Source organism: Myotis nattereri (genome assembly GCF_964212035.1).
Source record: "Myotis nattereri genome assembly, chromosome: 2".
Classification (NCBI taxonomy): domain Eukaryota; kingdom Metazoa; phylum Chordata; class Mammalia; order Chiroptera; family Vespertilionidae; genus Myotis; species Myotis nattereri.
The window spans coordinates 90940343-90959037 of record NC_138076.1 but is presented as its reverse complement, the minus strand read 5'-3'; the positions used below and the strand labels follow the sequence as shown (position 1 = coordinate 90959037).

The 18695-nt window shown below is 40.7% G+C and overlaps 1 protein-coding gene across 1 annotated transcript in view; it reads right to left on the bottom strand.

Moving 5' to 3' along the window:
- The window catches only part of WDFY2 (WD repeat and FYVE domain containing 2), a 222229-nt gene that overhangs the window by 124805 nt on the left and 78729 nt on the right, over positions 1 to 18695 (bottom strand). The window contains exon 2 of the mRNA XM_081082818.1: positions 7137 to 7204. Within this exon, the coding sequence (XP_080938944.1) occupies positions 7137 to 7204 (68 nt within the window). The remainder of the gene's footprint in view (positions 1 to 7136; positions 7205 to 18695) is intronic.

Here is an 18695-nt window from a genome sequence, read left to right as displayed (position 1 = left end):
GGCTTTGGATAAAAACTGGGAAGTAAACAGTTAAAAATTATGTTTTTCAGTGAGAACTATAGTTCCTATACTTTGAAAGTTAACAGAGACACATCAAACAGTATGGCGGTTACAAGAGGGAAAGGGGTGGTGGGTGGTAGAGGGTAAAGGGTACCAAATATATGGTGATGGATGATAAATTGACTATGGGTGGTGGGTACAAAATGCAAAACACAGATCATGTATTATAGTAATGTACACTTGAAACCTTTATGACCCTACTAACCAATGTTATCCCAATAAATTTAATTTAAAAAAAGAGATGGAGAGATAGCCCAGTTGGATGGCCCAGTGGTTGAGCATCAACCTATGAACCAGGATGTCACAGTTTGATTCCTGGTCAGGGCACATGCCCTGGCTGCGGCTGGATCCCCAGTAGGGGGCCTGTAGGAGGCAGCCAATCAATGATTCTCTCTCATCATTGATGTTTCTATATCTCTCTCCTTCTTCCTTCCTCTCTGAAATCAATAAAATATTAAAGAGAGAGAGAGAGAGAGAGAGAGAGAGAGAGAGAGAGAGAGAGAGAGAGAGAGAATAAGCTAAGTAAGTAAGTGGTAAAGTGACCAGACTTGTGTGAAAACTGAGAGGCTCAACCACTACTTCGGACTGGACAAACCATCCCCTCAGGCCACGGAAAGGAGCTGGAAATATGACAAAAGAGGTCATTTGATGGCTGTTAGGTGTGCCTTTTATCTGGAATTAATCTTTGAAAAACTGTCTTCTGTTCTGCTTTGGGAGCAAAGTTATAAACACTTAGGAGCCAAAGTAAGTTCCACCTGCCTGTCCTGGCAGCAACGGAACCCACCGAGGCTTACCTATTATCCAACACACCCTAGTCTTGAGGCTTTGCCCCTCTTGACTTCCTATTCACTACATCACTGGCAGACAAGCTGTTTTACCTATTCCCTGTGCCCAAGGGGAAAAGTTGGCAACAAAGGCCCAGACATGATACCCAAAATACTTTAATAGAGTAAGAAAAATCTCAAACACCTGCCACCCTGGCTCCTGCTTGAGATCTCTCTCCTTCATTCATTCGTCTGACCTAGTTGGTAAAGTAAATCTAAAATACCCAACCATGAAAATAGAAATACCTGTGCTTTTCATGTGTATGTGTGTTTTTTCCTTTGTAGTGTGATGCAATGTGGTGATTGAAATGCTATTTATTAGATGCCTGAAACAAATAATCACGCAAATGGACACAACTGAAACTTCAACTCTGTACCGTTATGAAGGCCCCTTTCTGGTTTCCAAACCCATGCGGGTCCCAGTGGAGTAGACTGTAACTTGATCTTGTCATAGGAAATAAGTAGGTACTATGTGAGATATGCCAAGAGGATATTATTTTTTTAATATTTTTCATTGATTTTAGAGAGGGAGGAAGGGAGAGAGAGAGAGAAAAGAAACATCAATGAGAGAGAAACACCGACTGGTTGCCTTCTGCATGCTCTCCACCTGGGATTGAGCCCACAACCAGGGCATGTGCCCTGACCCGGAATCGAACTGTTGACTTCTTGGTGCATGAGTCACTCAACCACACCGGCTAGGCAAGAGGGTATTATTTTTTTAAATTTATCTTTATTGATGATATTACTTTTTGAAAGACTATTCGATAAGGAAATGCTCTTACTTCTCACCCATCCATAAAAATCAGCTTTTAGGAAACTACAAAACAAGTAATCAGTTACCCAAATTCTCTAAAGACAGCAGGGGTGTAAAATGAAATTTTTGTGACCATGTTTTCATTATGCCTACTTCCCATGTATTAACACTCATTATGAATCATAGGTGGTACTTATTTTAGGTCTGCCTTCCCCACCATGAAGACAGGAATCATCTGCCATATTTAACCACCATATTCATGGTGTTTAGTACAGAAGAAACATTTTAAATCTGCTGAATGGACTACCCACAGAAATTAAGAGAAATAGGATAAATATTTCTTTCTGCTGTTCTTTCCTTGCCCCACTTTTCCCAGCCTATTTTCAGCTTAACACCACAGTGACAGACAGCAACAGGGACATGGCTCAGTCCTTTCTCTCTAAGAATCATAGAGATCCAAGAGAAACTGAACAGCGGGGAGGAGGTACACTAATTCCAATCAGGGCTAGGCTGTCACATTCCTGCAGTTCCAAGAAACAGAAACACACTGGTGAGAACTTACGCACAAATGGGCATATCCAGTAAGAGAGGGAGTATCTTTTGAACTCAAAGGAAGAAGCCAAGCCAGGTTTCTGGGGGTTACGAGGATGATGAGGAAAACCTTCAGCATCACTGGCTCAGGATTATCTCCCTGTGAACCAAGTAGTCCTTCCTTCCTTGTTCACACTTTCTTTTAAGCAAATCAGCTTGCACTGCTTCTTCAAGTACACAAATGCCTCACAGCTCTAGGGTATACATGTTCCCAGCTCAAGGACCAGCCTACACTGAGACTAGCATTTCCTACTTGAAATTCTAAATTCCAAGGAAAATCAGATTGACTCAGGGGCAAACAGCATTAACCAGGCAAGTCTGGTTTCTCCCGGCTCCCTCCTACAGAGGACATGGGAGTTCCGCAGAAAAGACAGGGTATGAGGACACTCCCAAAGCAGTAGCTGTGTTTGTTATCATGATGAGTTTACTTATCTTTCTTTTGTCTTCCACGCCCACAAGTTCACTCAGCCTTATCACACTGCCTTTTAGGCTCACTCACTGCCATCAAACTTAGCCTTCAGTAGTCATTCTTTCTCATCTAATGCCTTCTGTTTCCTTCCTTCCATTAAACTTCAAATTCTCAGTGCTACACAACATTAGTATCCTACCCAGAACATGACAAATACTATACTGAAAAGGTGTTTTAATGGACAAAAAAGCCATTATTATATGTAAAAGATATTTTGTTTTATTTGGAATTTGGATACTACTATAAACACAAAATGTGGTCACGTCCACCAAGTGGTGTCTATATTATAGCCTCCAGATATACTGTACCTTTTCACTTACTTTATAACTAATACCACATACCTGTCATTTACGGATAATATTGACAAAAACACCTTTAAAAAAAAGGATTGCATCCTGAAAAAGAACAAAGTAGGTGGGATCTCAATACCAGATATCAAGTTGTATTACAAAGCCACTGTTCTCGAAACTGCCTGGTACTGGCACAAGAATAGGCATATAGATCAATGGAATAGAATAGAGAGCCCAGAAATCGGCCCGAACCAATATGCTCAATTAATATTTGACAAAGGAGGCAAGAACATACAATGGAGCCAAGATAGTCTCTTCAATAAATGGTGTTGGGAAAATTGGACAGATATATGCAAGAAAATGAAACTAGACCACCAACTTACACCATACACAAAAATAAACTCAAAATGGATAAAGGACTTAAATGTACGACAGGAAACCATAAAAATTCTAGAAGAATCCAAAGGCAACAAAATCTCAGACATATGCCAAAGCAATTACTTCACTGATACAGCTCCTAGGGCACTTGAAACTAAAGAGAAAATGAACAAATGGGACTACATCAAAATAAAAAGCTTCTGCACAGCAAAAGAAACCATCAACAAAACAACGAGAAAACCCACTGTGTGGGAAAACATATTTGCCAATGTCATATCTGATAAGGGCCTAATCTCCAAAATTTATAGGGAACTCATACAACTTAACAAAAGGAAGATAAACAATCCAATCAAAAAATGGGCAAAGGACCTAAATAGACACCTTTCAAAAGAGGACATTCAGAAAGCCAAGAGACATATGAAAACATGCTCAAAGTCACTAATCATCCGAGAGATGCAAATCAAAACAACAATGAGGTACCATCTCACACCTGTCAGTCTGGCTATCATCAACAAATCAATAAACGACAAGTGCTGGAGAGGATGTGGAGAAAAAGGAACACTTGTGCACTGCTGGTGGGAATGCAGACTGGTGCAGCCACTATGGAAGACAGTATGGAGTTTCCTTAAAAAACTGAAAATGGAACTCCCATTTGACCCTGTGATCCCACTTCTAGGAATATATCCCAAGAAACCAGAAACACCAATCAGAAAGGATATATGCACCCCTATGTTCATAGCAGCACAATTCACCATAGCTAAGATCTGGAAACAGCCTAAGTGCCCATCAGTAGATGAATGGATTAGAAAACTGTGGTACATCTACACGATGGAATACTATGCTGCTCTAAGAAGGAAGGAACTCTTACCATTTGCAACGTCATGGATGGAACTGGAGAGCATTATGCTAAGTGAAATAAGCCAGTCAATGAAGGAAAAATACCACATGATCTCACTCATTCATGGATAATAGAGACCATTATAAACTTTTGAACAATAATAGATACAGATGCAGAGCTGCCTCAAACAGATTATCAAACTGCAGTGGGAAGGCCGGGGAGGGTTGGGGGGCAGGAGGTAGGGGGGTAAGAGATCAACTAAAGGACTTGTATGCATGCATATAAGCATAACCAATGGACATAAGACACTGGGGGATAGGGGAGGCTAGGGGACTGTCTAGGGCGAGGTGATAAAATGGACACATATGTAATACCCTTTGTAATACTTTAAGCAATAAATAAATTAATTAATTTAAAAAAAAAAAAGAAAGGATTGCAAAACAACTTGTTGGAAATTAAAAACTATTTCAGGTTTTCTAATTAACCAAAAATGTAGCATATATCCTGATGCAATAAAATTCTGCCTCTCTCAAGTTAAAACTTAAATTCTTGCTCAGACATCAGTGACTATGTTATCTAAATGCATATGATTCCTAGGGACATAAAATCAAATTTCTGACCAATTATGAAGAACACAGCCTTTTGTTATTTTCTCTCTCCATGGTAGAGGAACCACCCAACAATAAAAGATTACAGACATCATCTTGACCATATGTATGCCTTGTTCATCTGCAAATCCTGGCACCTAGCTTGATGGTCTATATATAGTAGGTGCACAGTAAATGTTTGACTAGGATGTATACTTTTACCTATGTATTTACAAATCAACATCACATATGCCTGAGGCTTTACATGCATTCATATAAATGTATAAATTGCCACAAGACAATCTTCTTAAACTGTAAGATGCTAGAGATCTTTTTAGAATGCAGATTCTGATTCAGAAGATCAGGACTGAAACTCAATATTTGCATTTCCAGTAAGTTCTCAGGTGATCCTGATGCTGCTGGTCTACGGGCTCCATTTTAATGTCCAAGTAATCCCTTTTTACTCCTTATACTAGAACACCATAGGTAAAGTATGCAAATAATTAGAGGGTCCTTCTTGTCAAAGACCATGCTCAGTCATTATGAAAATTACGATAATGTTGTCAGGGAAACGCATCTTTATTAACAGATTCAAGTCTTCAATAGTATTTATTTATTGAGCACCTATGCCAGGTGCAGAAGCTACAGCAGCCTTTTAGTCATTCTGGCAGACAACTTAATAAATGATGAAAATGCAACTCAAGGTTTCTTCTGTATTCTCAGTGATATTCAAATAAAGAGAGCATAAGAGAATGACACTTAAATGTGTATGAATGTGTATATGGGAAGGGGTTCTATAAGTTATTGCTTAGGATTCTGTGTCATCATCAAGTTCCTAATAATGTTTATCTCAAGTACATTTCTTGCTTGCTATCCCAAGCCCTCACTATTCTGCACAGGTCTGCCTCTCCTCTGCCTTTGCAGTCAAGGAAGTGATCAGTCTCTGGGATCAACTTCAATTTTTTGGATTATAGACCTTCCCCAACTCTTTCAGTGAGATGTTGTAACAAGTCTGATAAAAAAGCAAGACCACTGATCAGACTGGTTCATACCATTTAAAAATCAAGAAAAAATCAATCAGAGAATTCATTTCCCTTTCCAAATACCTAAGTCCCCATTATCGCCTTTGCATATAATGGTGTCTGCTGGAGGTACAATAGGTAAGGGACAAATGTAAGTACTCAGAATTATAAGAAGTTTCTTCTTCACTAATATAGGGTTCAGCTCCATGGTTATAACACAAAATTCTAGAGACACATAAAACCTCAAAGATAATTTCAAAAGTCACAGAAGGCCATTACATTCTTAATTCATTTGTTCATAATCAGGCAAATTGTTATTTATGTTATTACAGCATTCTTTTGCCAGAGGCACAAACATAATCACATCTACAATTTAGCATGAATTTATTTTAGTTATTTTTTTTTTATGGCATATAGTTCTCAAACTGGGATACTTGTATCACAAAAAAAAAAAAAAAAAAAAAAAAAAAGTGCAAACTGTAGCAAGCCAGAGGGTATATGAGCCCAAACAGCAAATCTGAGGGATTTTTCTAGGATGTCAATTTTAAGATTTGAAAGAAGGGGAATAAGGGAAATGTTTACTAATATAACTGATGACGAATGTAAATAATGGTTTTATACTAAAGCAAACAATAGACTATGATGCCCAAACTTCATTAATTTTAATGATAAAATACTAACTGAAAAGAAAGTTCCTATTTTGGAGAGCTAGGTCTTCTCTCCCTACAAGGGAATGTTGGCAGTGTAAGAATCTAAGAATCAGTCATATCTTTTTTAAAAAGTATATTTGAAAGATTTGCTATTTATCAGTGTAAGGAAATATTTCTCATGTAAGATCTTGGGGAAATGAGGTTGACTTCCATTTAGATTGTTTCAATCTGAAGCAAATTCTTTTAAGAACTGAATGTTCAATGTTGAATGTCTTGAATTTTAATAAATAACGTAACAACAATGCAAGGACAAATTTACTTCACAAATATAATCACTGGACAAAATTTTGAATTGTCTAAGGAAGTACTTTACGAAAAAGTTAAGCAAAATGTCAGAGAACAGAGTGAGACTGCTGTAATCAGTTTATATGCTGTAGTCCTTCCACTAATCTCATTCAGAAACTATGCATATATAATCAATTTCAGAACAAATTTCTTGTTTTACATACTGAGAGCTTTAGAAAATCTAAAGTGATTTACTATAGTACTTTCCATTGATAATCCCAACCTCAGGAATCACTACTCAAGAAGAAAATACAGAGAAGATAATCTCAGAAAGAAGGAGAATTGAGGTCAATGTTTAGTTTTTTTAGACAGAAATCCAGATACTTACAAGGCATCACATGATATATGCTTGGCCAATATTGTCCACTATCTCTCTTTAACCATACACGAACTGTCCTGCAACAAAAGAAAATGTGTTTTAAAATAAATATTTTTAGTCATAGGAAAATTTTGATAGAAACCAAACCTATTAATTATACACACTTAGACATATTTTATATGAAACATATCTTAACTATACATAATATATACCTTAACTATATAAAATATATATATATACACATATATGCATATACACCACATAAGCCTCTCTAAAGATCCTACATTTAAGGCTTGTATACATCAAGAATTATATATGACTCTTAAACTATCCCCATATATGTCTATATGAGCACATGTAATGGTGATAATGAAAATTATTATTATTTTTTTTGTTGTTTTGCCTCTCCATGTTTATGATTTTTCCCCCTAGTCTGCTGGAAACATTCATGTGCCTGGGAGCTACTAGGTTTTACTACTGAAAGAAATGCAAGGAGATAAAATGAAGCAATATGCAGTATCTGACACACAGAGAAGGATGACATAGTAAATCCATAGTCTTACTGGCCAGGCCAGGCCAGGCCAGGCCACTGTCTTGAGAGATAGTTCTTCCAAGCATGGTCTGGCAATCATAAACTCTGAGAATCACATTTCCTGAGCTAAAGGGCCACCATGAAACAACGAAATCCCGTAGCAAAGACTATGAGTGACATTCCAGGCCAGCTGGCCAGAAAGAGAGCTCAGAGAGGAGGAGCAAAAGAAAGAAAGAAGTAGTCAAGAGTGGGCCATTGGGCTCTGACCAGTGGCCCCACCATGAGTTACATGAGCCATGACATCATATGCATAAGTTGGTAAGGCAAACACAACTAAGAGGTAAAGGGACAGTGCTCCATAGCCCACAGAAAGTAGCAGACATCAAAGAAAATGAGCAGTTCCCCACTGCTAGTAGATTATATATGTCACACCTACACTCCATACTCTTAAATCATCCAGGATAAAAATAAGACAAAGAAAGAACATATTTTCCTCAGAGAGTTGAACACTACCTAAACAAACTACTTAAGTCTTCATACTACATAGACTAAGTTTTGAATACTTTGGATTTTTTCCCAATTAATCAGTAGGTCCCATAAGAAATATTAGGAAAAAGACTAGATTGACTACAGACAAAATAAATGTCATTATCTCTGCATGAACACAAGATATAGTGTAGTGATATATAGTAACAATACAGATACTTACAAAATCCCATCCTTCTGGTCAACTATCCTAATTTGTGAGAAGGACTGGCATAATGGTAAACAATTTGTAAGAAGTTATTTGATACATACACTATTTATACACATATCAGTCCTCATTTAAATTATTTTTATAATATATGCCATTACATTTTAATATGTAGATTCCTTCAACAAGAATGAACGCAGGAGTAACATCATAAATATGGCACAGTGGGAAGCTCCAGGAATCAGACCCTACACCAAATCAACTGTTGAGCTGGCAAGAACTGTCAGAATCACTATTTTAAAACTCTAAAGTCTAGCCTGGCTGGCATGACTCAGTAGTTAAGCTTTGACCTATGAACCAGGAGGTCATGGTTCGATTCCTGGTCAGGGCACATGTCTGGGTTGCAGGTTCAATCCCAGTGTGGGGCATGAAGGAGCCAGCCAATTGTGATTCTCTCTAATCATTGATGTTTCTGTCTCTCTCCCCCCTCTCCCTTCCTCTCTAAAATCAATAAAAATATATTTAAGAGCCAAACAAACAAAAAACTCTAAAGTCTAGTTACATACTAGCAGGACACCAGGGAATGCTTGATGAAGTAAAAAGCTGGTATGTCAGTGAATTTCATGTTTTGCTAGCAGCTACCATCATGCATGCACTATTCCTGTAGCAGGCAGTTGTGGGGACAGTGGCCCATGTTCAGAGTGGTTTGCTGATACCAAGGTGGGAACCCTGCCCTCACAAAATTTGGGGATGTGTGTTGTGATTTGCTGGCAGTTCACTGAAAGACTAGAGAAGAGACTGGCCATTGTTTGAATCCAGAAGGGCTGAAGGGCCCCAGGCAATGTCTGTCAAAAGAATTTAAATCAGTGGTTCTCAACCTTCCTAATGCCCCGACCCTTTAATACAGTTCTTCATGTTGTGGTGACCCCCAATTTCATTGTTACAAATTGAACATAATTAAAGCATAGTGATTAATCACAAAAACAATATGTAATTATATATGTGTTTTCCGATGGTCTTAGGCGACCCCTGTGAAAGGGTTGTTTGACCCTTTTTAAATTTTAAATGGAGAGAAAACCTTTCTTTCCTTTATGAAATCCAGCTATTAAAAGAAATCAGCCCTAGCCAGTTTGGTTCAGTGGATAGAGCATCAGCCTGTGGACCAAAGGGTCCTGGGTTGGATTCCGGTCAAGGGCACCTACCGTGGTTGCAGGCTCCTCCCTGGCCTAGGCCCTGGTTGGGGCTCGTGCAGGAGGCAACCAATCAATGTGTTTTTCTCACATAGATATTTCTCTGTCTTTCCCTCTCTCTTCCACACTCAATAAAAATCAATGGAAAAATATCCTCAGGTGAGGATTAACAACAGCATATCCTATATAATAAAGGCCTAATATGCTGTGTCCAGGTGACCGGTTGTCCTTTCAACCAGTCAAAGTGTAATATGCTAATGATATGCTAAGGCCTCTCAACCACTGGCTATGATATGCACTGACCACCAGGAGAGAGACAGTGGACCGCTCGACCAGTCGATATGACATGCATTGACCACCAGGGGGCAGATGCTCTGACCAGTAGATTAGCTTGCTGCTGGGGCCCAGCCAACTGTGACTGAGCGAGATGGGCTAGACACACCCTGGAGCCATCCCAGGGTCCCTCCCCCGCTGGCCAATCTCCCGCATCTCTCCCTAACCCCAATCATGCACCGGAGGGGTCTCTCGGCCTGGCCTGCATCCTCTCTCACTCCAGGACCCCTCGGGGGATGTCAGAGAGCCGGTTTCAGCTCAATCCCACAGGGGGAGCACTGCTCAGCCAGAAGCCGAGCTCATGGCTGGCAAGCGCAGCAGCGGTGGCAGGAGCCTCTCCCACCCCCAAGGCAGTGCTAGGGGGAGCAGGCCTAAGCCATCAGTCAGACATCCCCAGAGGGCTCCCGGACTGGAAGAGGGCACAAGCCAGGCTGAGAACCCCCCTGGCCCCCGAATGCAGGAATTTCATGCACCGGGCCTCTAGTATATATATAAAAGAAAAGAAAAGAAAAAAAGAAAGCAAGAAATCATTGGTGGAGGATTTCAAGATGGTGGTGGACTAGGTTGAAGCTACATTCACCTCCCCCAGGATGAAACTGGAATTACAACTAAATTAAAGAAACGTCATCCTGAATAACTAACTGAAAACTAGCTGAAGAGGAGTCTTACAACCAAGGATTTACTGAAGAAGACACATCGAGACTGGTAGGAAAAGCAGAAATGAGAAATGGCTGGCTCTGCTCCCACAGGCAGCAGCTGAGGTTCCAGACAGATATCTCAGCTATGGGAGGTTTCCCTGAGAAGAGTGGGGCCTAAATCAGAAACTGGGCTTCCCAGCTCAGAGCACCGGAGCCAGGAAGAGTCACCCATATAATATCTGGCCATGAAAAGCAGTGGTATTTCTGTCTGCCAGGGAGCATTAAAGTTAGCTGCAGACACAGGCACTCTCTTAAAGGGCCAACACACATAATTTTGTGCACAGTCACTCACCTTGGACTCTGGTCGAGAGAGGGTGAAGTAGACTAGATGGCCTGAGGAGAATGTGGGGTTTGTGGCTCTGGAGAGGGAGCAGGAGGGACAGACCCCAGAAATCCCAGTGCTGAGTCATTTTTCTATACCACAGATGCCATCTTTCTGGGGTGGAGGACTCCCCTCCATGTGGCACCAGCTAGGGGAAAGCAACTAGACTCACACTCTAGACTCCCTCTCACCCCACCCTGTAGAGCTTAGGCCCTGCTGAGGAGTCAGCTGCCTTGGCCAGGTTGTAGAGGTCTGGGCAGATGCAGGGGGTGACAGAGTTGTCTGGCTTTGAAGAAGGGGCCATTACCTCCATTTTCCCATGAAGCTAACTGGAGCTTTCCCCTCACAGGATATCCAATAGAACCACCCTCCTTGGCTTCCAGGAGACTCCAGCTCTGAGGTCTGGAGGCTCCACCCACCAAATCTTAGTTGGTTTCACCCAGCCAAGGTGGGACAAAGTCCAGGAAAGACTAAGTCATAAGGCTCTGGGGCCAGGACCACACGCACCACCTCTCCAGAAGCCTGACTAGCACCTCTCCCTCATAGGAGACCCACTAGCACCATCCTCCCCATTCAGCCAGAGGCTCTTTTCACTGACTGAGCCTAACAAGCAGCTGGCAGGTGGATGTGGATATCAGGGTGCCTTGGGACTTTTGCTGACCTGCCCCTGGACCCAGTATTAGAAAAAAACAGCATTTGTGTGTAGCTTGGTCCTTTGAAAATGCACGCAAGCCAAGCAAAGGCAGCCACAAACTATGGACCACTGTGTAGTTCCAAACAGGTTTCTGAGGGCCAAGCACAGACAGCATCTGACATTGGCCTGCACCAGAGTCCTTCCTAAGACACCCAGAAAGAACACACACAGTTACAAATTTCAGACAGCATCAGAGCAGCACCCAATAACTTCACAAACAGCATATCCAAAAGGAGATCTCACCAGACACCAGACTCTGTTGTAGTGAATTCTGCTTCATGTTGTCACGACCTACAGAGCAGCTTGCATGCCATGGTTGGGGTTGAGCCTCACACAAAGCCAGCATAGGGATCAACCCTATGCAGGAACTGGCAAATAGCAATCAACACTCAATTACAATAGGAGGGGCCATATAAGCCACATGAGAGACATTCCTAGAGCACTCAACTCAGGTGATCAATGGGACTGCACCATTACATACCACAGGACACCTATGGTATACGGCAACCTACGACACACTGGGAGTCATAGCAAATCTAATTACTACATAGAAACAAAGACAAAGAGGCAGCTAAAACACAGAGACAAAGAAACACTCGCCAAATGAAAAGAACAAAACTCTCCAGAAAAAGAGCTAAACGAAATAGAGGCAAGCAATTAATCAGATACAGTGTTCAAACTAAGGGTTATAAGGATGCTCAAGGACTTCGTGAGAACCACAAGAGCATGGAAAAGGGCGTAGAAAACATTTTTTTTAAAAGAACCAGAAAAAAAATGAAGAATAAAATGTCTGATATCAAGAATACACTAGGCTGCATGAAGCAGAGGATCAAATCAGTGATTTGGAAGACAAGGTAGAAAAAAACACCCAATTGGAAAAGCAAAATTAGAAAAGAATCCAATATAATAAAGAGGTAATATGTAAATTAACCCTCACACCCTCAAGATGTGATGGCTGCCTATGACCAGGCCGGCAGGTGGGTTAGTGAGGGAAGACCAAATGACTGAACAGCAGACTATGTGGGGTGACCAGGCTGGTGGGGAGGCAGTTGGGGACAACCAGGTCAGCAGGGTGGGCAGTAAGAGGCGACCAGGCCAGCGGGAGAGGGGCAGTTAGGGGCAACCAGCTGGCGGGGGGTGGGGGGGGTGGGTGTTCAGTTGGGGCGACCAGGCCAGCAGGGGGTAAGTTGGGGGCAATTAGGCTGGCGGGGGGGCAGTGAGGGGCAACTAGGCTGGCAGAAGGGGGGCAGTTGGGGGCAACCAGGATGGCAGAGGGGCAGTGAGGGGCGACTAGGCCAGTGGGGGGGGGCAGTTGGGGGGGCAATTGGGGGCAACCTGGCCATCAGCGGGAGGCAGTTAGGGGCAACCAGGATGGCAGGGGGGGGCAGTTAGGGGTGATCAGGGCAGCACACAGAGGCAGTGAGGGATGATCAGGCTGGCAGGGGGAGGCAGTTAGGGACAACCAGGCTGGCGGGGGGGGGGGGCAGTTAGGGGTGATCAGGCCAGCACACAGAGGCAGTGAGAGGCGATCAGGCTGGCAGGGGGAGGCAGTTAGGGGCAACCAGGCAGGCAGGCAGGTGAGCTATTAGGAGCCAAAGGTCCAGGATTGTGAGAGGAATGTCCTAAACTGGCAGTCAGACATCCCCCAAGGGGTGCCAGACTGGATAGGGTGCAGGCTGGGCTGAGGGGACCCCCCCACCCATGCACGAATTCTATGCACTGGGCCTCTAGTTGAAAATAATGAGGATAGTTTAAAGGACAATTGGAAGTATATGAAGCACAACATCTGCATCATAGGGTTACAGAAGGAAAACAGAGAGAGTAAGGAACTGAGAACTTATTTGAAGAAATAATGACTGAAAATGTCCTTAACTGGTTGAAGGAAAAAGACACACAAGTTCAGGAAGTGCAGAGAGTCCCAAACAAGATAAAACCAAAGAGCCCAAACCAAGACACATCATAATTAAAATGTCAAAGATTAAAGACAAAAAGAAAATTTTAAAAACCATGAGAGAAAGACAGTTACCTACAAGGGAGCTCCCATAAGACTGTCATATAATTTCTCAATAGAAACATTTCAGGCCTGAAGTGATTAGCATAAAATATTCAAAGTGATGGAAAACAAGAACCTACAACCAAGACTACATTCTCCATCAAAAATATCATTTAAAACTAAAGGAGAGCCCTAGCCGGCATGGCATCCAAATTGGACAGAAAGAAATAAAACTGTCAATATTTGCAGATAACATGATACTTCATATAGAGAACCCTAACAATTCCACCAAAAACTACTACAACTGATAAATGAATTCAGTAAAGTAGTATATAAAATAAATATTCAGAAATCAATTGCATTTTTATACATCAATAATGAATAGTCAGAAAGGGAACCTAAGAAAATAATCCCATTCACAATTGCTTTGTAAAAAAATACCATGGGAAATTTTAACCAAGGAAGTAAAAGATCAGTACTGGGAAAACTATCTTCTATACATATAAAAGCCTAAGCAACTAAACAACCAAACGACGAGTCAACCGGTCACTATGATGCACACTGACCACCAGGGGACAGACGCTGAATGCACAGAATTGGGCTTCCTCCTGTCTGGATCGGGCCTGCGGGAATTGCGAGAGGGCACAGGCCAGGCCAAGGGACCCCACTGGTGCACAAATCTGTGCACCAGGCCTCTAGTAAGATAATAAAAAAAGAAACTGAAGAAAATACAAATAAGTGAAAGCATATACTATGTTTATGGATAGGAAGAATTAATATCATTAAAATGTCCATACTATCCAAAGCAATCTACAGATTCAATGCAATTCCTATCAAGATACCAGTAGCATATTTCACAGAACTAGAACACATATTCCAAAACTTTATATGGACCATAATAGACCCCAAATAGCCACAGCAGTCTTAGGAAAAAAGATCAAATTTGGAGGTATCATGTTACCCAATATTAAACTATACTACAAGTCCATAGTATTTAAAACAGCATGGTACTGGCATAAAAATAGGCAAATAGATTAATGGAACAGAACAGAGAGCCCAGAAATAAACCCATGCCTTTATAGTCAATTAATATTTGACAAAGAACGCAAAAACATACAATGGAGTAAAGACTGTCTATTCAGTAAATGGTGTTGGGAAAATTGGAAAGATAGGTGCAAAAAAAAAAAAAAGAAAGAAAGAAAAGAAAGAAAGAAACTAGACCATCCTCTTACACCATACACAGGAATAAACTCAAAATGTATTAAAGACCTAAGTGTTAGATTCAAAACCATAAAAATACTAGAAGAAAACAGGCAGTAAAATCTCGGACATTTCTCCTAGCAATATTTTTTCTGATATCTTGCCTCAGGCAAGGAAAACAAAAAAAAAATGTTTTTAATGGAACTACATCAAACTAAAATGTTTTTGCACAGCAAAGGAAACCACCAACAAAATGAAAAGACAAACCACTGAATGGGAGAACATATTTGCTGACATATCTGATAAGGGCTTAATATCCAAAATTTGCAAAGAACTTATAAAACTTGACAATAAAATAAAAAAATCCAATTAAGAAATAAGCAAAGGATCAGAATAGACACTTGTCCAAAGAGGACATACAGATGGCCAATAGATTTATGAAAGGATGCTCAACATCACTAATCATCAGAGAAATGCAAATTAAAAACAATGAGATATCACTTCACTCCTGTCCAAATGGCATCATCAATAAATCAACAAACAAGTGTTGGCAAGGATGTGGAGAAAAGGAAAGCCTCATGCACTGTTGCTGGGGATGCAGATTGATGCAGCCACTGTAGAAAGCAGTATGGAGTTAAGTCAAATAATTAAAAATTGAATTGCCACCCTAGCCAATTTGGCTCAGTGGGTAGGGCATCAGCATGCATACTAAAGGGTCCTGGGTTTGATTCCAGTCAAGGGCACGTACCTCAGTTGTAGCCTTGATCCCTGGCCCAGGTAGGGGCATATGCAGGAGGCAACCAATCGATGTGTCTCTCTCACATCGATGTTTTTCTCTCTCTGTCCCTCCTCCTCCCTTCCACTCTTTCTAAGAATCAATGAAAAATATCCTCAGTGAGAATTAACACACAGAAATATAACTCAGCCTCAGCAATTCCACTTCTGGGACTATATCCAAAGAAACCCAAAACACTAATTCAAAAGAATATATGCACCCCTATATTCATAGCAGCATTTCTTCTAATCGCCAAGATTTGGGAGCTGCCCAAGTGTCCATCAATAGAGGTGTGGATAAAAAAACCTGTGGTATATTTACATAATGTAATACTACTCAACTGCAAAAAAAAAAACCAAAAAAAACAAGAATGAAATCTTACCTTTTCCGACAGTGTGGATAGACCTGGAAAGTATTATGCTAAGTGAAATAAGCTAGTCAGAGAATTACAAGAAGCATGTGATTTCATTTATATGTGGAATCTAATGAACAAAATAAATTAGAAACAGACTCATAGATACAGAGAACAGAATGACAGCTGTCAGAGGGAAGGGCAGTTGGGGATTGGGTGAAAGAGGTGAATGGATTAAGCAAAGAAAAAAAACGCATAAGCATAGACAAGTATGGTGATTACCAGAGGAAGAGTAGTGGGAGGAAGTATAAGAGGGTAAAGAGGTGATAAATGGTATGGAAGGAGGCTTGACTTGGGGTGGTAAACTAAAACATACAGATGATGGATTATAGAATTGTACATATGAAACCTGTAATTTTATTAATAAATGTCACCCTAGTAATTTAATAAATTTTTTAAAAGATGTAAAATACAAGAAAGCTAGAGGAGCTATCCTAATAAGACACAAAATGTTTTTAAGTCAAAAATTGCTACAAGAGATAAAGGACACTGTGTATTGACAAAAGGTCCAATTCATCAAGAAGCTACTATAATTGTAAATATATGTGCCAAAAAACAGAGTCAAAAATGGTATCAAGTAAACATTGACAAATTGAAATTAGAAATCAACAGTTCTTCAATAATAATTGGATACTTCAACACACCACTTTCAATAATGAATAGAACATCTAGACAGAAGATCAAAAAGGAAATAGATGATTTGACTATAAACCACCCAGACATAACAGACATAGAGAACACTGCACCCAATGAAAGCAGAACACACTTTTTTCTGAAGTGCACATGCAGCATTCTCCAGAACAGGCCATATGTTAAGCCATAAAACAATTCTCAATATACTTCAAAATAATGAAATCATACAAAACATCCTCTCCAACCATAAATAAATGAAACATTATAATCAATGAGGGAAACTGGAAAAATCACAAATATGTAGAAATTAAACATCATAACCTTAAACAACTAATGAATAAAAGAGGACTCATTAGGAAATCTAGAACATACTTTCAGATAAAAGAAAATAAAAACACAACATCTATATATTTAAAAGCCTAAGCGACCGTTCTACCGTTCGACTGGTAACTATGACATGAACTGACCAGCAGGGTCAGTCGGTTAGCTTGCTGCTGGGGTCTGGCTGATCAGGACTGGGCCAGATGGGCAAGACACGCCCTGGAGCCCTCCTGGAGCCCCTCCCAGGCCCCAATCATGCACCGGTAGGGTCCCTCAGTCTGGCCTACACCCTCTCGCAATCTGGGACCCCTTGGGTGATGTCCACAGGCCAGGCCAAGGGACCCCACTGGTGCATGAATTCATGCACTGGGCCTCTAGTCTCTAGTGTGTGTGTGTGTGTGTGTGTGTGTGTGTGTGTGTGTGTGTGTGTATTATATAATAAAAGGCTAATATGCAAATCGACCAAACAGGCGGAACAACAAGTTGCTATGATGCACACTGACCACCAGGGGGCAGATGATCAACATAGGAGCTGCCCCCTGCTAGTCAGTGCACTCCCACAGAGAGAGTGCCACTCAGCCAGAAGCCAGGCTCACAGCTCTCCTGCCTCCATGGCAGCCCTAAGGATGTCTGACTGTCAGATTCCTAAGCTATCAGTTGGACATCCCCCAAGGGCTCCCAGACTGCAAGGGGGCATGGGCCAGGTTGAGGGACCCCCACCAAGTGCATGAATTTCATGCACCAGGCTTCTAGTATATATATATATATAATAACCATTCAAAAGAATTAAGTACTGATATATGTTAAATTTCGATGAATCTCAAAAACATTATGCTACATAAAAGCCAGATTTTTTTTAAAATCACATATTGGATGATTCCTTTAATATGAAACGTCCTGAATTGACAAATCCATAGGTACAGAGAGCAGTTTAGAGATTGCCAAGGGATGAAGGTGGGGTGAATGGGGAGTGATTACTTAATGGGTAATTGAGTGTTCTTCTGGGGTAATGAAAAGTTTTTAAGCTAGAGAGCTGGTGGTTGCACAACACTATGAATGCATGCACTAAACATCAAGATGAATTATCACTTCAAAGTGTTTAATTGTATGTTGCTATAAACTTCAGCACAATAAATTTTTTTAAAAAAAAGAATCAATAAAGACTTTGCCTAAAGTTGAGGAAATCATTTTCAATCATGTGACAACAAGCTTGACAAAAGCCAATGTACTGAAGATGGCAGAGATGAAAGCCAGAAAGAACCAGGTCTCAATTACAACACTGATCAAACAACCTTTAGACTAACTTTAGACTTGTTTCTGAGATGATTTTATCTCTTTTTACCTTAAGCCACTGTTAGGTGGATTTTGTTACCAGGATCTGAATAAATATTAACTGATAGAGAAGATGAAGGAAAGGAGTGTCTTTCCTTAGGTTTTGGGTTTTTCCAACTACACGGATGATGCTGCCATTCACTGAGATGAGAGATCCTGGAAAAAGACTAGATTATGGGTGAGAGTCATTAGTTCACTCTTGAACATTTATGTTGGAGGTGTCTTTGACTGAGTTCCTAATTAATGAAAATGATAATTACAACCTATTATGTGAAGTAGTTGTGAAGATTAAATGTAAAGTTCTTGACAGAGTGCTTGGCACATAGCAAGCATTCAATAATTGTCAACAAATATCATTATCATCACTATTGTTTAAAAATGAATTAATCAACCACAGCATGGGAAAATTCAAGTTCCAATACCTTTCCTGCTTTGTCAA